A 27,827-nucleotide genomic window follows, 5' to 3' on the forward strand; every position below is an offset into this window, starting at 1 on the left:
TACAATCTGGGACGTAAAATACACCTTTAAAAATCTTAAAGAGTAGAAATCATACAAAGTATGCTCTAAGACCACAATGGAATTAAACTAGATCAATAAAATTCTAGATCTGAAAGAATTCCCAAGTATTTGGAAGTTAAAGAGCATACATCTAAATAACACATCGGTCAACAAAGAAACCTCAAAACTTATAAAAATTTTGAATTAAATAAAAATGAAAATACAACTTATCAGAATGTGTGGAATGCAGGAAAAACAGTGCTTAGTAGGAAATTTATAGCATTAAATGTCCATATTAGACATGAAGAAAATCTAAAATCAATAATCTAGGGACTTCCCTGGTGGTCCAGTGGTTAAGACTCTGCACTTTCAATGCAGTTTACTGTGCTCAGTAAAAAATATTGTTGAAGTAAGTGAAATTCAGGTGTTAACATTTTGGTAGTAGTCTGTAAACAATGGGTTAAACTTAAGAAAGTGATATTTAACAGGTATACATATAAAGTCTTGCAATTTGATTTAAAACAAAAACTTTCTACAGAGTTTTAGGGAAAAATCTGTAGGAAAAAAATAGGGAAAAATCTGTCTTAATGGTAGTTTACATGACTGAGTGGTTTTTTTAATTGTAATTATATTTGATGTATGATATTATATAAAGTATATAATTATATTTATATTAGATAAATTTCAGGTGTACAACAGAATGATTCATGCTTTTAAAGGTTATATTCCATTTATATTTATTATAAAATATTGGCTGTATTCCCTGTATTGTACAATATATCCTTGTAGCTTATTTATTTTATACATAGTAGTTTGTATCTCTTAATCCCCTACTCCTATCTTGACCCTTCCCCCTTCCCTCTCCCCACTGGTAACCACGAGTTTGTTCTTTATATCTGTGGGTTTTTTTCTTTTTTGTTGTATTCACTAGTTTGTTTTACTTTTTAGATTCCACATATAAGTGACATTATACAGTATTTGACTTTCTCTGTCTGACTTATTTCACTTAGCATTATACCCTGCAAGTCCATCCGTGTTGTTACAAATGGCAAAATTTCATTCTATTTAATAGCTGAGTAATATTCCATTGTGTGTGTGTGTGTGTGTGTGTGTGTGTGTGTGTATATATATATATATGCATATGCCATATCTCCTTTATCCGTTCATCTGTTGATGGACACTTAGGCTACTTCCATATCTTGGCAATTGTAAATAATGCTCCTATGAACATTGGGGTGCATGTATCTTTTCAAATAAGTGTTTTTGTTTTTTTCAGATATATACCCAGGAGTGGAATTGCTGAGTCTATGGCAGCTCTATTTTGAGTTTTTTGAGAAACCTCCGTACTGTTTTCCACAGTGGCTTTACCAATTTACATTTGCACAATAGTGTACAAGGGTTCCCTTTTCTCCACATCCTTGCCAATATATGTTATTTGTGGAATGTACCTCAACATAATAAAGGCCATATGTGACAAGCCCACAGCTTACATCATACTCACAGCTGAAAGCTTTTTCTCCAAAATTGGGAGCAAGACAAGGCTGCCCACTCTCACCACTTTTATTCAACATAGTATTGGAAGTTTTAGCTTGAGCAGTTAGGCAAGGAAAAGAAATAAAAGTCCTCCAAAAAGCAAAGGAAGAAGTAAATCTGTCTTTATTTGAAGGTGACATGATATTATATATAGAAAACCCTAAATACTCCACACAAAAGCTGTTATACTAATAAATGAATTCAGCAAAGCTGCAGGGTACATAATCAATAAACAGATATCAGTTGCATTTCTATACACTAATAACAAACTATCAGAAAGAGAAATTAAGAAAACAATCCCATTTACAATTGCATCAAAAAGAATGATATACCTAGGAGTATTTTAGCCAAGGAGGCCAAAGACCTGTCAACTGAAAGCTAAGATACTGATGAAAGTAATAGATCATATAAATAAATGGAAAGGTATTCCATACTCATGAATTGGAAGAATTACTGTTGTTAAAATGTCCATACTGCCCAAAGCAATCTATAGATTCAATACAATCTCTATCAAAATTCCAATGGCACTTTTCACAGAAATAGAATAAACAATCCAAAATTTGTATGGAACCACAAAAGATCATGAATAGCCAAAGCAACCTTGAGAAAGAAGAACAAAGCTAGAGGCATCTTGCTTCCTGATTTCAAACTATATTACTAAGCTATAGCAATCAAAACAGTATGGTATTGATGTGAAAACAGACACACAGATCAGTGAAACAGAATACAGAGCAAAGAAATAAACCCACATATGTATGGTCAATTAATATATGTCAAAGGAGCCAAGAATATACAATGAGGAAAGGATGGTTTCTTCAATAAATGGTACTGAGAAAACAGGACCACTATCTTACACTGTACCCAAAAATCAACTTAAATGGATTAAAGACTTGAACGTCAGACCTGAAACCATAAAACTCCTAGAAGAAAATATGTGGCAAGCTCCTTGATCTCCGTCTTGGCAATGATTTTTTGCATTTGACACCAAAAGCAAAGGCAACAAAGGCAAAAATAAATAAGTGGGACTAAATCAAACTAAAATACTTCTGCACAACAAAGGAAACCATGAAGAAAATGAATAGGCCCACAAATGTGAGAAAATATTTGCAAATCATATATCTGATAAGGGGTTAATATACAAAATATATAAAGAACCCATACAACTCAACAACAGAAAAACAATCTTATATAAAAACATGCAGAGGATCTGAATAGACATTTTTTCACAGAAAACATACAGGTAGCCATCAGGTACAAGAAAAGATGCTTAAAATCAGTAATCATCAGGGAAATACAAATCAAAACCACAATGAGGTATCACCTCACACCTACTGAAATGGCTATCATCAAAAAGGCAAGAGGGGCTTCCCTGGTAGCGCAGTGGTTAAGAGTCCGCCTGCCAATGCAGGGGATACGGGTTCGATCCCTGGTCCGGGAAGATCCCACACGCCACGGAGCAACTAAGCCCGTGCGCCACAACTACTGAGCCTGCGCTCCAGAGCCCACGAGCCACAACTACTGAGCCCGTGTGCCACAACTACTGAAACCTGTGTGCCTAGAGCCTGTGCTGTGCAACAAGAGAAGCCACCGCAATGAGAAGCCCACACACTGCAACGAACAGTGACCCCTGCTCGCCGCAACTAGAGAAAGCCTGCGCACGGCAACGAAGACCCAACACAGCCAAAAATAAATAAATGAAATAAATAAATTTATTCTTAAAAAAAGATGGCCTCTCAGTTTAAAAAAAAAAAGGGCAAGAAATAACAAGAATTGGAAAGGTGGGTAAAAGGGAATCCTTGTGCACTGTTGGTAGGAATGTAAATTGGTGCAGCCACTGTGGAAACAGTATGGAGATTCTTCAGAAAGTTAAAACAGAACTACCACATGATCTACTTCTGAACATTTATGCAAAGTAAATGACAGCATTAACTCAAAAAGATATCTGCACCCCCAGGTTTATTGCAGCATTATTTACAGTAGCCAAGAAAGAAACACCCTTAGTGTCCATTGATAGATGAATGGGTAATATACACACACACACACACACACACACACACACACACAATGGAATATTATTCAGTCATAAAAATATGAAATCTTGCCATTTATGACAACACGGATGGACCTTGAAGATATTACGCTAAGCGAAATAAGTCAGACAGAGAAAGACAAATACCATATGATCTCGCTAACTTGTGGAATCTAAAGAAAATCATAGATACAGATTGGTGGTTACTAGAGGTGGGGGATGGAGAATGTGTGAATGGGTGAGGGTTGTCAAAAGGTACTAACTTCCAGTTATTAAAAAATAGTCCTGTGGATATAATGATAGCATGGTGTCTATCGTTAATAATAGTGCATTACATACTTGAAAGTCGCTAAGGGAGTAATTTAAAAAATTCCTCACCACAAGAAAGAAAAAAAATGTGTGGCAATGGACGTTAACTGAACTTATTGTGCTGGTCATTTCACAGTCTATACATGTATTGAATCATTATGTTGTACACCTGCAATTAGTATAATGTGTCAATTAAATCGCCATAAAAATTAATCCAAAAATTTTTTAAAGACACACTTTACTCCACATCTAACTTCCTGTGTTCATTCTCAAGCAGGGTCAAAAGAGGAGAGTGGTAATCAGTGAACACTCTCCCCAACCCTAGCTTTGATTTTGGTGAGTTTTAGCACCTAGTAACATGGCTTAAACCTAGTTCTCAGAATTGGGCATTATTTCACTGTTGTACTGACACAAAATTGGTAATTTGATATACAGATTTTGTGGCCCTAAAGCTAATAAAATGCCATTACCTTACTTGCGATTAATCTTAAGAATTGCAGGCAGTAATGAAACTTGAGGTGGTACTCAGGTGTTCATTTCAAAGTTACAGAAATGAACAGTATATAGTCTTGAAGTCAATTTAGGTTTAGAAGGTAGGATGATGTGTTTTTTATTAGGCTTGTTCTAACATCAGGTTCTTTCAATAATGTTGAAACCTCTTAGAATAGATAAAATGTTTTTTGTTATTTTTTAAAAGAATTTAATCTGTAATGAATTTTCATGACTGGCTGTCTCTGGCTATAACTTGCACCTATTTCTTCCTTGGTTTATGACATAGACTTCTTGAAAAGAAGTAGCCAGTGATACAAAGTTATATAACTGATCATTTTAATTCAGCTACTTTCTTATGTTAGGACTGTAAGGCTAGATATAAAACAGTAATTAATGATCTTTCAGAGTAATTAATAATCATTATTGCCCTGGATCAAAATGTTATTCTGTAAATTAACCTGAGTTTCCAGGAAGCAAGATTTCTGATGTACATGTGTCATCTATCTCTAGTGATTATCTGGAAATAGAATTAGGGAGGTTTAGTGTACGCTAAAAGGGTTTCTTTTATTTATTTATTTATTTATTTATTTATTTATTTATTTATTTATTTATTTGGCTGCGTTAGGTCTTTGTTGCTGCACGTCTTTGTTGCTGCACGTGGGCTTTCTTTAGTTGCGGCGAGCGGGGGCTACTCTTCATTGTGGTGCGCAGGCTTCTCATTGTGTTGGCTTCTCTTGTTGGAGCACGGGCTCTAGGCGCAAGGGCTTCAGTAGTTGCGGCATGTGGGCTTCAGTAGCTGTGGCTCGCGGGCTCTAGACCTCAGGCTCAATAGTTGTGGCACACGAGCTTATTTGCTCTGCGGCATGTGAGATCTTCCCCGCCCAAGGCTCGAACCCATGTCCCCTGCATGGGCAGGTGGACTATTAACCACTGCGCCACCAGGGAAGACCTAAAAGGGTTTCTTGGAAGGTTAATTTGGGAGAAGAGGGTCATCTAGCCTCCCTTTCTCTTGTTGATCCTTTCTAATTCTCATTTAAACACTAATAAAAACAAACACTTGAGAAATTTAGTGTATTCTAGAAAAAATATCAAATGCCAAACATTAAGAAAGATTCTTTGTCTGCACTAAATGATGATTAAATTGTGCCTGGTCACAAATAACTTGGGTAACAATGGTGCCTAAGAAAGTTGGGGTACCCTGGCAGGAGAATCCTTGGGTACTCATCCTTTAATTCCATTTGGTATCTCAGTGTAAGGTCTGTGCATTGTGTCCCCCAAACCTAGTCTAGTGTCTGGCACATTAAAAGAAATCAATAATTATTGAACACACACATTTATTTATTTAAATATTTATTATTTATCCCCCTAGATTCTTCTCTATATATATTCAAAGAAGCCAAAACACACACACGCACACACACACACACACACACACACACTTTTTTTTTTTTAACATTTTTATTGGAGTATAATTGCTTTACAATGGTGTGTCAGTTTCAGCTTTATAATAAAGTGACTCAGTTATACATATACATATATCCCCATATCTCTTCCCTCTTGCGTCTCCCTCCCTCCCACCCTCCCTATCCCACCCTTCTAGCTGGTCACAAAGCACCAAGCTAATCTCCCTGTGTTATGCGACTGCTTCCCACTAGCTATCTATTTTACATTTGGTAGTGTATATATGTCCATATATACACTACCACTCTCTCACTTTGTCCCAGCTTACCCTTCCCCCTCCCCGTGTCCTCAAGTCCATTCCCTAGTAGGTCTGTGTCTTTATTCCCGTCTTGCCCCTAGGTTCTTCATGACCTTTTTTTTTTTTTTTTAAGATTCCATATATATGTGTTAGCATACGGTATTTGTTTTTCTCTTTCTGACTTACTTCACTCTGTATGACAGACTCTAGGTCCATCCACCTCACTACAAATAACTCCATTTCGTTTCTTTTTATGGCTGAGTAATATTCCATTGTATATATGTCCCATATCTTCCTTATCCATTCATCTGTCGATGGACACTTAGGTAGCTTCCATGTCCTGGCTATTGTAAATAGAGCTGCAGTGAACATTGTGGTACATGACTCTTTCTGAATTATGGTTTTCTCAGGGTATATGGCCAGTAGTGGGATTGCTGGGTCATATGGTAGTTCTATTTTTAGTTTTCTAAGGCACCTCCATACTGTCCTCCATAGTAGCTGTATCAATTTATGTTCCCACCAACAGTGTATAAGGGTTCCCTTTTCTCCACACCCTCGCCAGCATTTACTGTTTGTAGATTTTTTGATGATGGCCATTCTGACTGGTGTGAGATGATATCACATTGTAGTTTTGATTTGCATTTCTCTAATGGTTAATGATGTTGAGCATTCTTTCATGTGTTTGTTGGCAATCTGTATATCTTCTTTGGAGAAATGTCTATTTAGGTCTTCTGCCCATTTTTGGATTGGGTTGTTTGTTTTTTTGATATTGAGCTGCATGAGCTGCTTGTAAATTTTGGAGATTAATCCTTTGTCAGTTGCTTCATTTGCAAATACTTTCTCCCATTCTGAGGGTTGTCTTTTCATCTTGTTTATGGTTTCCTTTGCTGTGCAAAAGCTTGTAAGTTTCATTAGGTCCCATTTCTTTATTTTCGTTTTTATTTCCATTTCTCTAGGAGCTGGGCCAAAAAGGATCTTGCTGTGATTTATGTCATAGAGTATTCTGCCTATGCTTTCCTCTAAGAGTTTGATAGTGTCTGGCCTTACATTTAGGTGTTTAATCCATTTTGAGTTTATTTTTGTGTATGGTGTTAGGAAGTGTTCTAATTTCGTTCTTTTACATGTAGCTGTCCAGTTTTCCCAGCACCACTTATTGAAGAGGCTGTCTTTTCTCCAAGAGGCTGTCTTTTCTCCATTGTATATTCTTGCCTCCTTTATCAAAGATAAGGTGACCATATGTGGGCGGGTTTATCTCTGGGCTTTCTATCCTGTTCCATTGATCGATATTTCTGTTTTTGTGCCAGTACCATACTGTCTTGATTACTATAGCCTTGTTGTATAGTCTGAAGTCAGGGAGCCTGATTCCTCCAGCTCCATTTTTCTTTCTCAAGATTGCTTTGGCTATTCGGGGTCTTTTGTGTTTCCATACAAATTGTGAAATTTTTTGTTCTAGTTCTGTGAAAACGCCAGTGGTAGTTTGATAGGGATTGCAGTGAATCTGTAGATTGCTTTAGGTAGTATAGTCATTTTCAAATTGTTGATTCTTCCAATCCAAGAATATGGTATATCTCTCCATCTATTTGTATCATCTTTAATTTCTTTCATCAGTGTCTTACAATTTTCTGCATAAAGGTCTTTTGTCTCCTTAGGTAGGTTTATTCCTAGGTATTTTATTCTTTTTGTTGCAATGGTAAACGGGAGTGTTTTCTTAATTTCACTTTCAGATTTTTCATCATTAGTGTATAGGAATGCAAGAGATTTCTGTGCATTAATTTTGTATCCTGCTACTTTACCAAATTCATTGATTAGCTCCAGGAGTTTTCTGGCCGCATCCTTAGGATTCTCTATGTGTAGTATCATGTCATCTGCAAACAGTGACAGCTTTACTTCTTCTTTTCCGATTTGGATTCCTTTTATTTCTTTTTCTTCTCTGATTGCTGTGGCTAACACTTCCAAAACTATGTTGAACAATAATGGTGAGAGTGGGCAACCTTGTCCTGTTCCTGATCTTAGTGGAAATGATTTCAGTTTTTCACCATTGAGGACAATGTTGGCTGTGGGTTTGTCATATATGGCCTTTACTATGTTGAGGAAAGTTCCCTCTATGCCTACTTTCTGCAGGGCTTTTATCATAAATGGGTGTTGAATTTTGTCAAAAGCTTTTTCTGCAACTATTGAGATGATCATATGGTTTTTATTCTGTAATTTGTTAATATGGTGTATCACATTGATTGATTTGCATATGTTGAAGAATCCTTGCATTCCTGGGATAATCCCCACTTGATCATGGTGTATGATCCTTTTAATGTGCTGTTGGATTCCGTTTGCTAGTATTTTGTTGAGGATTTTTGCATCTATGTTCATCAGTGATATTGGCCTGTAGTTTTCTTTCTTTGTGACATCTTTGTCTGGTTTTGGTATCAGGGTGATGGTGGCCTCGTAGAATGAGTTTGGGAGTGTTCCTCCCTCTGCTATATTTTGGAAGACTTTGAGAAGGATAGGTGTTAGCTCTTCTCTAAATGTTTGATAGAATTCGCCTGTGAAGCCATCTGGTCCTGGGCTTTTGTTTGTTGGAAGATTTTTAATCACAGTTTCAATATCAGTGCTTGTGATTGGTCTGAATCCTGGTTCAGTTTCGGAAGGTTGTGCATTTCTAAGAATTTGTTGATTTCTTCCAGGTTGTCCATTTTATTGGCATATAGTTGCTTGTAGTAATCTCTCATGATCCTTTGTATTTCTGTAGTGTTATTTGTTACTTCTCCTTTTTCATTTCTAATTCTATTGATTTGAGTCTTCTCCCTTTTTTTCTTGATGACTCTGGCCAGTGGTTTATCAATTTTCTTTATCTTCTCAAAGAACCAGCTTTTAGTTTTATTGATATTTGCTATCATTTCCTTCATTTCTTTTTCATTTATTTCTGATCTGATCTTTATGATTTCTTTCCTTCTGCTAACTTTGGGGGTTTTTTGTTCTTCTTTCTCTAATTGCTTTAGGTGTAAGGTTAGGTTGTTTATTTGAGGTGTTTCTTTTTTCTTAAGGTAGGATTGTATTGCTATAAACTTCCCTCTTAGAACTGCTTTTGCTGCATCCCATAGGTTTTGGGTCGTCACGTTTTCATTGTCATTTGTTTCTAGGTATTTTTTGATTTCCTCTGATTTCCTCAGTGATCTCTTGGTTATTAAGTAGTGTGTTGTTTAGCTTCCATGTGTTTGTATTTTTTACAGATTTTTTCCTGTAATTGATATCTAGTCTCATAGCGTTGTGGTCAGAAAAGATACTTGATATGATTTCAATTTTCTTAAATTTACCAAGGCTTGATTTGTGACCCAAGATATGATCTATCGTGGAGAGTGTTCCATGAGCACTTGAGAAGAAAGTCCATTCTGTTGTTTTTGGATGGAATGTCCTATAAATATCAATTAAGTCCATCTTGTTTAATGTATCATTTAAAGCTTTTGTTTCCTTATTTATTTTCATTTTGGATGATCTGTCCATTGGTGAAATTGGGGTGTTAAAGTCCCCTACTGTGATTGTGTTACTGTCGGTTTCCCCTTTTATGGCTGTTAGTATTTGCCTTATGTATTGAGGTGCTGCTATGTTGGGTGCATAAATATTTACAATTGTTATATCTTCTTCTTGGATTGATCCCTTGATCATTATGTACTGTCCTTCTTTGTCTCTTGTAACAGTCTTTATTTTAAAGTCTATTTTGTCTGATATGAGAATTGCTACTCCAGCTTTCTTTTGATTTCCATTTGTATGGAATATCTTTTTCCATCCCCTCACTTTCAGTCTGTATGTGTCTCTAGGTCTGAAGTGGGTCTCTTGTAGACAGCATATATACGGGTCTTGTTTTTGTATCCATTCAGCCAGTCTACGTCTTTTGGTGGGAGCTTTTAATCCATTTACATTTAAGGTAATTATCGATATGTATGTTCCTATTCCCATTTTCTTAATTGTTTTGGGTTTGTTATTGTAGGTGTTTTCCTTCTCTTATGTTTCCTGCCTAGAGAAGTTCCTTTAGCATTTGTTGTATAGTTGGTTTGGCGGTGCTGAATTCTCTTAGCTTTTGCTTGTCTGTAAAGGTTTTAATTTCTCCGTCGAATGTGAATGAGATCCTTGCTGGGTAGAGTAATCGTCGTTGTAGGTTTTTCCCTTTCATCACTTTAAATATGTCCTGCCACTCCCTCTGGCTTGCAGAGTTTCTGCTGAAAGATCAGCTGTTAACCTTATGGGGATTCCCTTGTATGCTATTTGTTGTTTTTCCCTTGCTGCTTTTAATATTTTTTCTTTGTATTTAATTTTTGATAGTTTGATTAATATGTGTCTTGGCCTGTTTCTCCTTGGATTTATCTTGTATGGGACTCTCTGTGCTTCCTGGACTTGATTAACTATTTCCTTTCCCATATTAGGGAAGTTTTCAACTATAATCTCTTCAAATAGTTTATCAGTCCCTTTCTTTTTCTCTTTTTCTTCTGGGACCTCTATTATTCGAATGTTGGTGCATTGAATATTGTCCCAGAGGTGTCTGAGAATGTCCTGAATTCCTTTCATTCTTTTTTCTTTATTCTGCTCTGCAGTAGTTACTTCCACTATTTTATCTTCCAGGTCACTTATCCGTTCTTCTGCCTCAGTTATTCTGCTGTTGATTCCTTCTAGAGAATTTTTAATTTCATTTATTGTGTTGTTCATGATTGTTTGTTTGCTCTTTAGTTCTTCTAGGTCCTTGATAAACCCTTCTTGTATTTCCTCCATTCTATTTCCAAGATTTTGGATCATCTTTACTATCATTATTCTGAATTCTTTTTCAGGTAGACTGCCTATTTCCCCTTCATTTGTTAGGTCTGGTGGGTTTTTGCCTTGCTCCGTCATCTGCTGTGTGTTCCTCTGTCTTCTCATTTTGCTTAACTTACTGTGTTTGGGGTCTGCTTTTCGCAGGCTGCAGGTTCATAGTTCCCGTTGTTTTTGGTGTCTGTCCCCAGTGGCTAAGGTTGGTTCAGTGGGTTGTGTAGGCTTGCTGGTGGAGGGGACTAGTGCCTGTGTTTTGGTGGATGAGGCTGGGTCTTGTCTTTCTGGTGGGCAAGTCCACGTCTGGTGGTGTGTTTTGGGGTGTCTGTGACCTTATGGTTTTGTGTAGCCTCTCTGCTAACGGGTGGGGTTGTGTTCCTGTCTTGCTAGTTGTTTGGCATAGGGTGTCCAGCATTGTAGCTTGCTGGTCGTTGAGTGGAGCTGGGTCTTGGCATGGAGATGGAGAGCTCTGGGAGATTTTTGCCGTTTGATAGTACATGGAGCTGGGAGGTCTCTGGTGGACCAGTGTCCTGAACTTGGCTCTCCCACCTCAGAGGCACAGCCCTGATGCCTGGCTGGAGCACCAAGAGCCTGTCATCCACATGGCTCAGAATAAAAGGGAGAAGAAAATAAAGAAAGAAAGAAAAAGATAAAATAAAATAAAAGTTATTAAAATAAAAAACAAGAAATAATTATTAAAAAAATTTTTTTAAGTAATTAAAAAAAAAGAAAGAACAACCAAACCAGAAAACAAATCCACCAGTGATAACAAGTGCTGAAAACTGTACTTAAAAACAAAACAAACAAACAAAAAAACGGGCAGAGAGAACCCTAGGACAAATGGTAAAAGCAAAGCTATACAGAGAAAATCACACACAGAAGCATACACATATACACTCACAAAAAAAGAAAAAGGGAAATATATATATATGTCATTGCTTCCAAGTCCACCTCCTTAATTTGGGATGATTCATTGTCTATTCAGGTATTCCACAGATGCAGGGTACATCAAGTTGATTGTGGAGATTTAATCTGCTGCTCCTGAAGCTTCTGGGAGAGATTTCCCTTTCTCTTCTTTGTTCGCACAGCTCCTGGGTTTCAGCTTTGGATTTGGCCCCGCCTCTGCATATAGGTCGTCTGAGGACTTCTGTTCCTGCCCAGACAGGAGGGGGTTAAAGTAGCAGCTGATTAGAGGGCTCTGGCTCACTGAGGCTGGGGGGAGGGAGGGGTACGGATGTGGGGCGAGCCTGCGGTGGCAGAGGCTGGCATGATGTTGCACCAGCCGGAGACGTGCTGTGTATTCTCCTGGGGAAGTTGTCCCTGGGTCACGGGACCCTGGCAGTGGCGGGCTGCACAGGCTCCTGGGAGGGGCGGTGTGGATAGTGACCTGTGCTTGCACACAGGCTTCTTGGTGGCAGCAGCAGCAGCCTTAGCGTCTCATGCCCGTCTCTGGGGTCCGCGCTGATAGTCGCAGCTCGTGCCCGTCTCTGGAGCTCCTTTAAGCAGCGCTCTTAATCCCCTTTCCTCATGCACCAAGAAACAAAGAGGCACAAAAAAGTCTCTTGCCTCTTCGGCAGCTCCAGACTTTTTCCCGGACTCCCTCCCGGCTAGCCGTGGCGCACTAGCACCCTTCAGGCTGTGTTCACACAGCCAACCCCAGTCCTCTCCCTGGGGTCCGACCTCCGAAGCCCGAGCCTCAGCTCCCAGCCACCGCCCGCCCCGGCGGGTGAGCAGACAAGCCTCTCGGGCTGGTGAGTGCTGCTCGGTGCCGATCCTCTGTGCAGGAATCTCTCCCCTTTGCCCTCCGCACCCCTGTGGCTGCGCTCTCCCCCATGGCTCCAAAGCTTCCCCCCTCCGCCCCCCACAGTCTCTGCCCACGAAGGGGCTTCCTAGTGTGTGGAAACCTTTCCTCCTTCACGGCTCCCTCCCACAGGTGCAGGTCCCATCCCTATTGTTTTGTCTCTGTTTTTTCTTTTTTCTTTTACCCTACCCAGGTACGTGGGGAGTTTCTTGCCTTTTGGGAGGTCTGAGGTCTTCTGCCAGCGTTCAGTAGGTGTTCTGTAGGAGTTGTTCCACATGTAGATGTATTTCTGATGTATTGTGGGGAGGAAGGTGATCTCCACGTCTTACTCCTCCGCCATTTTGAAGCTCCTCTCCACACTTATTTATTATTTACTATTTATCCATCTAGATTCTTCTCTATATATATTCAAGAAAGCCAGGACACACACACACGTATTTATTTATTTACTTATTTATTTATTATTTATCCATGTAGATTGTTCTCTACATATATTCAAGGAAGCCAGAACATACACACACACACCTTTATTTATTATTTATTTATTTATCTATCTAGATTCTTTATATATTTTTTAAAAAGCCAGAAAATGAGTAAAGGGTGGGGGTTGGGTATTTAATTTCTCCAGGAAAATATTAGATGCTTGGGTAATAAGTTAGTTATCACATATTTTATAGGCGTGTTCCATGTATTTTTTCATTATGTTGTGCAGTTCTTTATGAATTCAAAACCACTGGTCTTAGTTTTGATTGCCATTATGATTCCATGAATAATTTTGTTTACCCTCTTCTGCCATTAACTTCTTCCTTTTTGTAGTTCTTGATTTATCTGGAATTCATTAGTGTATTTTTTGAGGTATGGATCAAAAGCAGTTTTTCTCTGCATAATATTTAATTGCTTTTATTTGTTTTTATAATCTGTGTGTTTTCCCTTAAGTTTTGTTTAATCATGTGGTTTAGGAAGAGAGGTGGGGGTCAGAAGGGAGAGGAGTCTAGGTGTAACAAAACAGGGATGTATAGGGTACTTCAGTTTCCTTTCAAAGTGGTTTGGTTAATAGCTCTAACACCATATTGTCTACGTTATAAGTAACCCCCACCCCCCAAAGCAAGCATTTGTGTCCCACTACCAATTGTGCCAGTTCCACCCACCACCCAGCGTACCTTGGAGGCCTTGTGAACTCTGGGCTGGATGTGTAACTATTCAGGATAGTGTGCTTCCAAGGTGAGAGCTTTTAGGTTGTGTGTCCATCATTACCCCAGATCATTCCATTTAGTCATCGTCTCCCATTTGTAATTCCCAATAAACGACTGTGTTTATGTCATCACCATGTCACATAAACCCAGTAACTCTTCAAAACTGGCACATCATTAAGAGTCCCTTTTTCAGGTTTTCTTTTTCTAAGGAGGGGGGAAGCTGGCAATCTCTTGGTGTTTTTCTTCCAGTTTTATTGAGATGTAACTGACATACATAAGTTTCAGGTATGCAGTATAATGGTTTGACTTACATATATTGTGAAATGATTACCATTATACATTTAGTTCAGGTTTTCTATATGCAGCCTATTATTCTACAACTCTAATGTTACTATGTTTTGAAATTTGATGGGTTGAGTGCCTCATGAACCTCATTTGTCACTTTTCCTTAGATAACTTTCATCACTCTGATATTGTTTTAGTGTTACTTGGCATTAAAAACATCTGTATCCTAATTTCTCTGCATGTCATACCTGACTATATTTGGTAATTTTTTGTCCTCACTAAAGTTTTAATAATTTTCTATTAATAAACCTCAAGTATTCCAAGTAAAATTTATATAAAAAAGTTTCATATGTCAGTAGAATCTCTTTTAATTGTGTGGCTTTAATTTATATGTTAAAGTTTTGCAGTTTAAAAAGTTTTTTTATTATGTCCATAGAGTCACTATTAATTGTGTGGCTTTATTTTATACATTAACGTTTGCAGCAGGAATGATCTCATTGATTTCCTGGAGTATTCTGGGTAAATAATGGATACTGGGTTGCTTGATTGATGTATTCATTATACTACCCCCACCACTTCCCCACTTCCCCCCCATTCCCACCCCCCCTTCCCATCCCCAACCCCATCATCTAGACCCCCTACCCTCCTAACTCCTCCTTCTTCCTTCACCCTCCCTTCTCCTCTCCACCCCTCCTTCCCCCTCTCCTCCCTTCCTCACCCCTCCCTCCTTTCCTCTTTCCCCCTCTCCCCCTTTCCTGTCCTCCCCCCCACCTGTTCACTTTATGCCAGTGTATGCTGAAATGATCGAGACACAGTTTGCACTTAACCACTAAATCTTTATTGAATTTTTACTCTAACATCAATACAATATTAGTAAATAGAAACACAGAGTAAAGAAAAAACAGCAATAAAATGGGGAAGGGCAGGGAGGTGGGGCAGGAATAGGTAGGAGGTGTAGAGTTAGGGAAAAGGGGCAGGGGTAAGGAGGAGGGCTACTGACAGGGGCATAAGCAATGGTTCTTATTCATCACTTCCCTGTAACTTCCATGAATCTTTACCATCCATCATTATCAATTTCACTCCAGCAACAACTTCTCAAAGGGCATCTATCTATCCTAACTCTCTAAATGCTTTGCTTACAATCTCAATCCCTGGAGTGAATACCCAGGGCAGAGAAGCTCTATTAAATTATTTATCCAATCATCTTTGAACTTTCTCCCACTAGGTTTTTATCCGTGTTCAATAGCCCTAAAAAGATTGATCTCCCTGCAGTTCCCTCCGAATTTACTTGAAATCTTTAGGGGTAGCAATCATAGGGTAAGGGATCACAAGTAAGTACACATGTCCACTTACAGAGATATCTAATACGTTATATCATGCTTTTTAACTAATCCCACCCACTTAAGATTACTTAATAGTCCCTCCCACTCTAAAATACTTATGATTATATATATCCCCAATTACTTATACTGATTACACAAAGATACAAAAACAATGCAATTTTCCACAGACCAATTTGATAGCATTCTACAATCTGAAACAACAAAGAACTTTCAGTCCCAACAGATGTGCATTCTTTCTTTAAGATGAAAACGCAGCATGGTTCCCATCAGGCTCTTCATCTCTGCAGGTGGTCCTTTATCTCTGCCCAGGTCTTTCTAGCAGAGTGTTCTCTGTTGCCAATCTTGGAATTCTATCTGATGTTAGACATCTGTGGTGGATGATGACTGGATCAATTCAGGAGTCCAAGAGGTACCTGCAAACTTAAACAGAAATCCAGACTGCACTATGTAGATGTGCCCCTCTTATTTTGTGCACCTGCAAGTTCACTGTGCTAGCTCACATGATTTATTCCAACTAATTCTCCATTTTCCAGTATCTAATACAAATACCTCATTGCTCAAACTAAATTGACCCTTCAGAAATGTATGTAAACTTCCTCCGTTTCAAACAACCTAGCATGGTGACCTTAGCTAGTTCTCTCCATGTCCGCCTAACAATGGGAGCTTATACCTTCTTCCTTGATTTTTTTTAATTAACACTGAAAATTTGGGCCAAAAGTCAATCAATTTTGCCAATTTGTTTCAAAAGGTAGACTGTTGGCTTTGCTTAATAATTTTGATGTTTTAATTTACTTATCTCCTTTGTTTCTATTTTGCTCCCTTTCCACCTTCTTTAGAGATTTAATTCTTTGCTTTCCCCTTTCTGATGAATAAGGCATTTTGTTGGGAAATGCCAAAAAAATTGTATTCAACTGAAGTCGATCAACAGCAATGAAATAAATCACATGAGCGAAAGGAAACTTAATAAAATTCTGATTCTACAGAATAAATTTGAGATTACTTATCCTTAACACCTACACTTCTAGATAGCATATATAGCTGTAGAGCATAGTACACACTGCCAAACAGGTTTTCACAAGCTTTACGCAACAGCCGAAAGTGTGTCAGGGACTTCGTCCATGAGTTGTTCACCCACACCACCATGCTCTCCCTGACAGTTGTTGTTGCCACATTTCCAGACTTCTGCTTGTAGTGATGGCAAATGTCCATGTGCACATGCCGGGGCTGCAGACAACAGCCCATTTCTAGGCCCTCTGCAGTTTGAAGATCAATTGACAACTGTAAATCTGACACAGAACAACTTAAATTCAAATGTATGGAGGATGGATTGGTATCTGAGGTAAACTGAAGTGACGCTTCAAAAAGTCCAGAAGCACAAATGCACCATTTAAAAAGTAATTACTCTAAAACACGAGTGACTGACAAGCTTTCTGCTTCCATTGGGAAAAAAAAAAAAGGAAAAGTTGTTTTGAATTAAATAGCCAATTAGGTATCTTCCTTGAATTTGTATATCATTTTGTGTGAGTTTTTAAAGGCCCAATCAAAAATAATTGAAATTATGGATGATGTTAAAACAGAAGTTTGAAGATGAACATGATGAACTATTATACAGGTACTCCAGTTCTGAGGAGCCTCTCATTCACAGTGTTGTAAGAGTTCACAGTAAAGAAATATTTTACACTACCTTACTTATCAATTTTAATTAATTTAACAATAAGACTTGGATAGTACTTTGTAATTCAATGGAAATAACTTTTGAAAGCAGAGTCACCACTTTAAAACACTGTTAAAAGGACACTATCAACCTACAGCTAAAACTTTTAAGTATCTAAACATGCAAGGATAAGGGTGGGTGATAATGAATATGTGAAAGATGATGATGAAAAGTGAAACTTCACCATTAGACTCCTCTTCATGACAGGCAATTTGAAATATACACCATGTTGTTTTTCTACTGCTCAAACTGTTGGAGACTGTGTGTTGAAACACATGCTCCGAGAAGCCTGCCAAGAAGCCAGCAAAATAAGAGTCTCGGCAGCCAGGCAGGAAGGATGACACAAATCCTGCAGCAGGGTTAGTGGCAGTAGTAAACAGAAAGAGAGAGGTTAGACAAACAGTTCAAGGTAGTAGCAAGGGACCAGGCTAAAGGAAGTCAGGCAGTCCCAGGTTAGCACAAAGCGTCCAGGAGACACCAGCTGATGTCACTGGATTGAAGACAACTCTTGTGTTGTCTGTTGCTTTGAGTTGCTTTTGGAGGCCTTTCATTCCTTGGCAGCTTATCGGCTCCATCCCCTAGAGGGTGCTAAAATCATTCCCCCTCCCTAAGCATCCTAGTGCTACAGTCTAGTGAGGGGACTGATGATGAAATGCCCAGATGTATATGGAGGCAGAGACATGGATAGATGCTCCCAAGACTTCAGGTGATGCTCTTCCAGCCAATTAACAGCGCTCTTAAAAATTCTTTCTGAAGTTCCAGGTCAAGGTGGTAACATTAACTTTGAGTCTCCCCTTTAAGAGCTGGGTACGGGGATTTAGGAGTCCTTTTGATTTGCTACTCGTTAGCCCTCATACGTGACTGAGAGGTGATCACATTTCACAAACATCTAACACACCTGGAGCCACCAGTAGTCTCTGGTTACCAGGTTTAAGGTTTTGTGGAAGCCATTGCTGGCATGGTGATGGTAAGGTGTTGTGACAAAGCCAGAGTTATTGGGTACATGTGATTTGCACCAGGATGTGAAGGCACACTCAAACATGCCAACGTCCATCTGAGCGTACTTCCTTCCGAGGCCTGAGGTGTTTCTGTTGCAGGGGTTTTGCCTGCTCCTGGGGGAACCAGTCGAGCTGCTGCTCCTTGCGTCATGAAAGTGGAGTTTGAAGATGGTGAAGTTTCAAAGGGTGCAGCAAAAGAATCATGGAAGCCGTTTCACACTGCACCAGTAATTGTGGCTTCCTTAATAAGGCCTCGGTCCTCCAAAGATGTAAAGAGAGTACCGAAACTGCAAGAAAAGTCATGTCCTCCTCCTCCTTGTCTCCCCCTCCATAAAGAAAACAGCATTTCCTGTGTTTGCATCAGCTTCTCAGTAACTATTAAATGAGGAACCTGGCAGCCAATAATTAATATGGTGACAGAGGTTTCAGCAGGTAAAACCCAGGCTTCCAGGGTTCGCTGGGAAGTAAACTTATTACGAATTTTAATTAGATTGGCAGTTAAGGTGGAAAACAGAGATAATTTGTTGGTAAATATTTTGTCACTCCCACCAAACAGTGGAGGTCTGTTGGTGCTTTAGGATGTGCCCCAGTCCAGGGTGGCCCTGACCTTCTGTAGCCGTTTCAGAGAAAACCTGTGCCTCAGGTTGGTCTGAAGGTGCAATAGCCCAATTTAGCACGCAGTCAACTGATTGAGAAGCTGAACAGGAGTTCATTTCGAGGGCAGAGATCCTGAAGGACATGATGCATATTTACATGGTGCTGTAAGACGGCGGTGGCGGCGGCGGTGGGGGTGGCGGCGGCGGCTGTGGCGGTGGGTACTGGGGCACCGGTGGCTGGCGGTACCAATGCGGATTCCAGGTGATCATCACAGGGACATAGAGCGATCGCCCCTGTCCGTCTCGCCCCACGGGGTACCAGGCAAATCCTACCGGGTAGGTCGGGTACGTGGCATATGCAGGGTAGGTCGGATATCCTGGTATTTGAGGTACGTATTCAGTGTACGTCGCCAGGTGAGCTTGGTCTTCTAAATTTGGAATAGAGAGTCGAGGATACTGATTCTGGATGGTGAAATTGTTGGGAGCTCGGCAGTCGTAAGAAACTTGCAGTTTCCACCCCCTTTTCACCTGGAGAACTTGGGCTCCGTTGGGTGCGACGGTGGGAGTAATGAGCCCATCTTTCACGTTTCGGGCCACAAAATCTCGCAGAGCTGCCATTTCGGGTTCCGACAGTGAGTACACGTGTCCGCTGGGAATACTGTGTGCTCCAGGGATCATTTCTATGCTGGGGTCAACCAGACGGTGGTCTGGGTAGACGTTTTCATCTACTGGAGTGTACACATTCTGGACGTAGTAATACCTCACGGGTTGGTAAACTCTGTATCCTTCCACCGGGTAATAGAATGATGGTTGTGCTGGTGGTGGGAGCGGGGGTGGTATCGGAGAGTACATCCGGCAATGGTATCGGCAATATTCGGAATCGAAGACGATCGATCGGGTGCTCCACGTGATGTTGGGGTCGTGTGTGCTCAGCCAGCGCACCCCTAGGACGATGGGGAAGAACGGAGACTGAGTCACATCGAATGACAGCACCTCACGGTGATCTCCCAAGTCGACGATCAGGTCGTGCGTTTCGTGGACAACTGGGCCCGATGCTATGGGACGTCCGTCAATCGCTTCTACAAGTATTGGCCAGTCCTTGACTCTCAGAGGAATGCCATTCTGGGCAACGTATTCGTGATCAATGAAGTTGCCGGAAGCACCAGAATCGATCATGGCTCGGACAAACAGGCTGTGTCTGCCCGGAAGATGAATCTGGAGCATCACTTGCAAGTGTGGCGATGAGGCAGCATCATCTTGTGGGGACCTTATTAATTCCGGCCCGGTCGCTGAAGGTCCCTCTACAGCGGGGCCGGGGAGTTTCCCGCCGGTGAAGCCTTGGAGGCCTTGGCAGGACAGTTGTCGGCGTAGTGACCTCCATTCCCACAGTAGAGGCACAGGTTCAGCTTTCGGCGTCTTTCTTTTTCTTCCTGGGTCAGACGCATGCGGGCACCTCCCACGGGCTCGGTCGGATCTACCTGGTGGTGGCTGTTGACGTGAGGCATCACCAGCGCACGTGGCGGGGAGCGCGGTTTGCGGGCGGCAGCTGCCCGGGCCAGCCTTCTCTCAATGTGGATGCACTGGCCGATCAGTGCGGACAGCGACTTGGCGACTTCGAGGCGCGACAGCTCCGCCTGAATGTGGTCGCTGAGGCCCTCGTGGTACTGGTCAATCAGGGCAGGCTCATTCCAATCCAGGTCCTGTGCGATCATCTGGAAAGCGTTGGAATAGTCGATGACTGACCCCATGCCTTGGCGCAGACGTCTGATCTTGCGTTTGGCAGCCTCGCGCCGCTGAGGGTCTTCAAAGACGTGCTTCATTTCGGTCATGAAGGCTGGGTAGTTGTGCATCAGGTAGTGGGATCGCTCGAGCTTGGCGGAGGCCCAGCGGGCAGCACGGCCGGTCATCATGCTTGTCACGAAGCAGACGCGCACGCGATCAACGGAGAAATCTCTGGTGCTCTTTTCCATGAAGAGCTGGCACTGGGCCATGAAAGGCACCAGCATGTCTGGGTTGCCGTCGAACTTCTCGGGAAGGTCTTCTGGGCTCTCCTCCTCGATCGGAGTGGCTGGGGCAGCAGCGGCTGCAGCTCCGCAGAGCTCAATGTCATCTTCCTCCTCCTCAGGGGCGGGCTCCACCTGCTCGCGGAGGGAGGTGTTCTCCTCCGTGAGTTTCTGTACCTGGTTCTGCAGGTTGTTGTTCTCCTCAGACTGCTTCATGACCTTCTCTCTGAGGTTGCTGATCTCTTCAGAGAGATCCTCCCGCCTTCGTTCGGCCAGGTTGGGGTTGTACTGGCCCCTCTGGCCGCTGCAGGGGGAGCTGGAGGGGGAGGCAGGATCGTTGGGGGGAGGAGGAGGAGGAGGAGGTGGGCAGTCGGGCCCCAGGGTGAGAGGTGGGGTGGGAGGAGACCTCCCAGGTGTAGCTTCACTCCGGTGGGGATGGAGGCCTGGGTCCTGGCCTCCTCTTCCACCCTTTCGCCTTTTGGTTTTCAGAAGCTTTTTGTTTCTGTAAGTGAAGACAGAAGCATAAATTCAACATATACATTTAAAGCACCACAGTACGAAGAAGATTTTATCATTTAAAGTATCTACTAAAGTACTCTAAACACATGCGCATTTAAGCATCTCTTTGTTCTACTTGCTCACATCAATAGTTAATAAACAGACAAAAGCCCTGCAAAAAAGATATTAATCAATAGGACAGTAGATAATGAAAAGCAGCCTACTTTTTGATGTCCAAATGACTTTTTCCTCCTCAAGAATCATCTGTTCATCATGATTCAACAATACACAACTGTATCAACAGCACTATTACCTTTACTGACAAATAAAGAATGAGGAGACACTCCAAACAAGAAGTTTTATAAGGAGAGAGCAGAGCAAGAAACTTTCAAGCAAAGATTGATAGTGGAAAAGTTACACAAAATAAAGTCAAAATTATAACTGTTTATTATTAGAAAAGTTACCTGAAAAGTTGCTACTATTCCAGCCAATAGAAAACCAAGAAAAAGAAGGGGGGAGGTGAGTTAAAAATCACAATGCCTGTATTCATCAACCTTGGGGGAGAGGGCCACTCTGGCCCACTGTCACGACCCTGATCCACCTCTACAGAGAAGGTAACTAGTCATCAAAACAAACAACAACTGCCACCAAACCAGTGGGATTGCCTAAATTACTTTTCGGACCGTAATTTGATTTCCCAAAGAGAATTCCCTTTGGGACAGAAATGACAATGAGTAGCAACCTGTGTATATCAGTTTCCCTCCTTATTATGAAGTCAATCAACAAATATCAATTGACATCTCCTAGGAGTAGCTGGGCTGTAAAATGGGACATTCAAAGAAGCCCAATAATAGTATACCTCAAACTTATAATAAGGATTTACTTAAATAATGCAGGTAAGGCACATAGTGAGTATTCAATAACTGTTAGCTGATATTAATAAAGTTATTAATAAAGAACAGAAACTTTAAATTTCTGTGTGATGAGGCTGCGATTAAAACAGGGAGGGGCTGCAACTATGGCAACCTGGGTATGCAGATCCCACTAAAGATACTAATTTTTTTTTTTTTTTTTTATATACTGCGTTGGTCAGACAAATCCAGGGCCTCATTAGACTTTCAGGTCACCAGTGTGCAATCCCAGGTTTTTAAACAAGGTTTGTCAGTACAGCCCCACCCAAAAGTTTGTAATTTAGAGTGGGATAGGTCACTCCTAGCGGGGTGAGTGACTGTGTGTGGGGGGGGGGGAGGGGACGGGGGGGTTAAATATCCTAATTATGGGTAGGGTGACAATAAATCACACATATAATAAATCAGCACACAGGGCCTGTGTACTTCCTGGAAGTAGGGTTAAAGTCATTTAGAGTAATTATGTTAACACTTTGATGATTTTTTTAATGGGCATCAAATTCTCATATTTGGAAAACTCTAGGAAAGTGCTCAAAAGTTTAAAAATATAATATGTAAAGCAGGCAGACTGCCTATTCACTACATTTTAACTTGGCAGTCCTGGTCACCTGCTCCTCTCTGACCCATCAAAACAAAAAATGGACACCAAATTAATTATGTAAAATAAAGCCACAAAGATAAACGTGTTATTCAGAGAAGTTAGGTGAAAAATAGCTAATGTTTCAACCAATAGTGTACAAGGGAAAAAAAAAAAGGTGATGGTAATCAAACATGATGCCTGGTTGTAGAGAAATACCCCTTCCTCCTTCCTTCCTAAGACCCCTCCTCATTCTTTAGGCCCCTCCCCCGCCCCAGCCCTGCCATCCACAGCCATTTTCCCTTATGCCCTGGGCTGTTGGTATGGCCTCTTGAAGGAGTGGCTATACAGCAAGTAGAGTCCTTAAGGGACAGAATTACTGTGCCATTTTAATAGTTTTAAATGCTACTTAATTACTTTAATAGCTTAGGCTATGGAAACAACTAATAGTTGACATGCAAGATAAAATCTTCAAGTTTAGAAAAAAAATCAGAAGATGTAATTAACACATCATAGCCTGTGACATTGTTTCATTTCCAGCTGCTTAAAGACAATTATATTGGTGACACTCAGAATATGAGGTCACAAAATAATGCAATTTTTATTAATTAAACTTAAGAGTTTTAATGTCCCATTAAAAAGCAACTAATAAGCGCAGGTCAGGTGACTCAGGTGTCACTTCTGTCATCAAGACACTAATACTTTAAAAACTTAGAGACAAGACTTCTGAAAAGGCATTCACAGCATGGCCTGGAGCAGCGTGACCCAGGTCAGGAAGGTTAACAACCTATATGTCAATCACAGTCACTGGGGTGGGCTTTAATGAGGCCCAGGTCTGATGGTTTTCACATCTGCAAAACACAATAATAGGAGAGAAATAACAATACATTAGGAAATCAGCAAACAATCACTGTATTGTTTATGGAAACAGAAGATCAATAAGAGTTTAAAATTCAAATGCTTTTGGTGACAGGAAGGTAATATAAAGGTGAGAAGAGACTGGAGATAGGAAAACAGGAAGGGGCTGCAACTATTTAACTTGGGGATGCATACCACACACACCCCCCCCCCCCCCCCGCCACCCCACAATCTTTTAATTCTTGTAAAATTTTTAAATACAGTGCTGGTCAAAGAAATTCAGGGCCTTTTTTGACCTACGAGATCACCAGTTTGAGGCCCTTAACTTTTACCAATATCAGGCCTAAGGCCTCCACCCCCGGGGTTTGTAATTTTGGGGTGGGAGTCTAAGTCCTAAAAGAGTTAACTGCCCAGAACAGAGTCGTTTAACCATTAAAAGTGATAGGGCAGTGGGCAGGCAAGTCAACAGTGTAAGTAAAGTTTACAAATGTTTAAACAGCAATTGGAGCACCAGTTAACATGGGAACAGGAGAACGGTAACTTGATTTGAATATAGGACTACGGCTCCTTAAACACCCCCTTAGTAGGGGCTGGACTGGGGAGGTGGGTCAAGGGGCCCAGTGCCTAAAAGCTGGAAGGACACACAGCATAAAGCTAAGCTCCCTGGGACAGATGCCACCTTTACACATGAAAAAAGAGTTCAGTATTACTCTATTTAAGAAGTAAAGACATTTGCTTCATCTTTGACTCTTCACAATGACTTTGAAACTTTCTATCCCCCGCAACCCCCCTACAAACACACCAAAGTGCAACAAAACCCACCATACATTAAACATCACACTAGTAAATGACACTTCATTAAACAGTGCTTAATTGTCTTACATTTGCAAATGTCCATATTTCTTTTTGAGAGCTATGAGTACTATTTGTGAAATGCAAATTCTAATAATATGCACATTTTTCAAACCATTGTTTTTGAACCTCTTTAAAATGCAGACACAAATTCCAAAGAGAAGAGGGGTCAGGGTGGCAAGGTGGGTAAAAGGGGCCTGGGGACTTACTGAAAGGTGTAATTATGATTAGCACATGTTATCCATAGATTGTGTACTTGTTGGGGGCTGGGGGGAGGGGTGATTGGTGGGGTGTGACAGGTTTTTGGGAGCCAGTGCTTCTAAATGCCCCTGTAACAGTCCTGGCTTATGGTTTCTAATATATGGAACCAGGTTTTAAAATTTCTTCATTTAGTTAGAAACATAAATAGCGGATTGGCAGTTAGCTATAAATTTGTTTTATATAGATATTTTTAAATGCCAGCTAAAACCTTCAATCTATATTTTCTCATGTAACCACTCTGTTACGTTACACAAATTTTAAATGACAATTACGTACCATTAAATAATCCACTTGCCCCAAATTTAAATAATTAGCTTTTGCTTTTTAGTTTATAAAAAAGCTAATTATTTTGAGTGCTTTGAATCAATTTAGCTGCTTTGAATTATAATTACTGCTTATATTGTTGGAGCTTAAAAATGCTTTTTTTTTTTTTTTTTTTTTTTCCCAAGATCCTGTTAAATGAGAGAGAGATAAGGCAAGCAATGTCTTGGACAACCCAGGACAGCAAAACACCATAGGAAATAGCCAGGAGCAAAAAACCAGAAAACAACTGCAGACAAACCAAGGAAGACACTGAATAAACCAGTTTACTCTGGTCATTTAACACTTACTTAATGAACAGGTGTTCATTAAATTGTGCCTACAATGTGTCAGGCACAATTATGTAGGCAAGTTAGCCAGGGCTAATCCCCTAAAATTCCAAGAAAAAAATCCAGATAAACACCTCATCCTCGCTCAGAGGCCAAGCCAGTAGCACCAACAAAGTCACTTAAAACTCCTGTGAAACAAAGTTCAAGTTGTTCTTTATTTTGTAGCCACCAAAGCATCTGATTCCAGTAGGTCCCACCAAAAAGGTCCACTAGTGTGTCAAAAAAAACTTGAGTTCTTTAGTTTTAAAAAATTAAACTTTTAATTTTTTAAGATTTAAAAAATCTTAAAATTTAATGATGTTAAAAGTATTTAAAATGTTTTATTTTTCATTTGCAGCAAAAACATTTAGCTAGATTGCCTTTAGAGGCGCCAGCCACGTCAGCTTGGAAGCACCCTTCATAAGCCACTATCAGGAGTTTAATTGTGGGATTATGTTATTTAACATATGCAAAGTGCTTATTAATGCCATGTATAATTACTATTGTTGTTAATTGTTCTTATTATTCTTATATTTATTAGACACTGGTGGATAAAAAGCAAAACGGGCGCAGAAGAGAAACCGCAGCAGCGAAACCGCAGGAGAGCTGGGCTGTGCAGCCAGGCGCAGGCAGCGAAGACGCAGGCGCAAAGGAGGGGTACCTGATGGGGGGGGGGGGGGGGGGCTCACACTGCGCAGGCGCAGGTGGGCCCTGGAGAGGTGGGGCCATAGGCCAGCCCAGAAGAGGCTGGTTCAGGGCGGGGCCAAGTTTTGAGAGGTGTGGTCTGGAGGAGCCACTCCAGAGAAGGGGGGGCTTAGAGGGAGGAGGGGTCTAGGGGAACCGCCTCAGAGGAGGCGGGCTCGGGGAGACGCGGGGTCTGGGGAGGCAAGGTCTAGAAGGCGCGCTCCGGGAAGGCGCGCCGCAGAGGAGGCGCGCTCTGAGTAGGTGCTGGGAGGTGCTAAGCCTGTACTGAGGAGATACTGCAGAGAAGGCGCGCTAGGATGGGCGGGGCAGGTCTGAGACTGGCTGCATGCCTCTCCCAGGATTCCCCCCTCCCCAAGCCCCTCCCACCAGCCTCCAACAGGCAGATTCATTTCATGCAACAAGAGCAGTCACCCCCAGATCCAATCCCCCCACCACCACCCCGCGCCTTCCAAGACTAAGCAAACCAACAGTTTCCACAAACTGTTGCTGGACGCCAATTCGCGCCACCACTACAACTATACCGTCACTTCAATCAAACGCAACTAGGCAAGGCAGCCCGTTCTGCCACCACCAAAAAGATTTTTTACGCTCAAGTCAGCGCCCTTCCACTCCACTGCCATAGCAGGAATGGTGTGGGCAGAATGTTAAACACTAATTTTTGCCCAGGGCTCCATTTTGTCTAACAGCACCATCATGCAGAGAACCGTCCTGTAGAAAAACATAGTGGGAGCCATTCCAAAAGGTGTGTAAGAGACAAAGGGTGGGGTTCCTCCAAGAAGACAGAGGAATCTTACTCTTCAGTTCATGTGTGCTTCAGCTGGCTTCTTTGTAGCACAAAACAGTGCAGCTTGTGTACCTCTGCAGCTATTATTACTTTGTAGCGCATTTTAGGTGTAAATTGTTCCGCAGCTCATGTACCTCTGCGGTTCCTGTGTCTTGTAGCGCAATGAAGCGCTGTTGTGCTAATCGTTATCATTTTTGTAGCGCTGACCTTTCTACAGCTCAGATTTTCTAGCGCATTTAGAGCGCAAACCAGTCATCAGTCTGCGGCTCACATATCGTTGCAGTTCATACTGGTTTTAGCGCAAAGAAGCATCCATCAGTCTGTAGCGCATTGAAGCGCCCATCCGTCCGTAGCGCATTTGAAGCGCTCATCAGTTTGTAGCGCATTTGAAGCGCCAATTAGTTTGTAGTGCACATCACTTTGCAGCGCATTCGCAAATTGGTCTGTGGTTCATGTCCGTCTGCAGCTCATGTTTGTCCACAGCTCATATGTGTCTATAGTCCGTATCTGGACTTAGGTTCTGGAAATCAAAGCCCTGAAGGCTAGGTTTCTCCATGCAGTTTTGGGGCACAGCCAGTGAAGGCGTGACAAGGTGTGCGTGGAGACATTCCGGGCGCTACTCCATCTCCCGCAGCTCCCGATTAGAAGGGGGAATGAATGTGATCTTAAAAAAAAGAAACATCCTCACCGCATACTCACCACGCGAGGACTCCTCTGCGAAGACACTAAGGACGGGGTCCCACACCTGTGCCAGGCGTGGGCTCCGCTGGGTGCTCGGCAGCCCGGAGTGGCTCCGGACGCGAGCCCGCTCAGCGGACCTTTCGCGAGGCTCGGTGGTCCCTCTTCGCTGGTCTCCTCAGGTCGTAGTCAGGTTTCTTCGACACACACCAACCGAAGTTGAAGCGCGTGTATCGAGAGCGCCGACTGGGAGCCTTATATAGGCTGAACCGAGGAGGGGGGCGCCAAATCCCA

The 27,827-nt window shown here is 41.5% G+C and overlaps 1 protein-coding gene across 1 annotated transcript; it reads right to left on the bottom strand.

The window, feature by feature from the left end:
* Positions 1-15,001: 15,001 nt before the first annotated feature.
* On the bottom strand, positions 15,002-27,772 carry PEG10 (paternally expressed 10). The gene is given in 3 exon segments (XM_068550635.1): positions 15,002-20,108; positions 20,111-21,285; positions 27,544-27,772. Coding segments are annotated over 3 exon segments (2,355 nt in total). The 5' UTR covers positions 27,549-27,772; the 3' UTR covers positions 15,002-18,933.
* Between the last annotated feature and the right edge of the window lie 55 nt (positions 27,773-27,827).

Source organism: Eschrichtius robustus, chromosome 8 (genome assembly GCF_028021215.1).
Source record: "Eschrichtius robustus isolate mEscRob2 chromosome 8, mEscRob2.pri, whole genome shotgun sequence".
In the NCBI taxonomy this organism is placed as follows: domain Eukaryota; kingdom Metazoa; phylum Chordata; class Mammalia; order Artiodactyla; family Eschrichtiidae; genus Eschrichtius; species Eschrichtius robustus.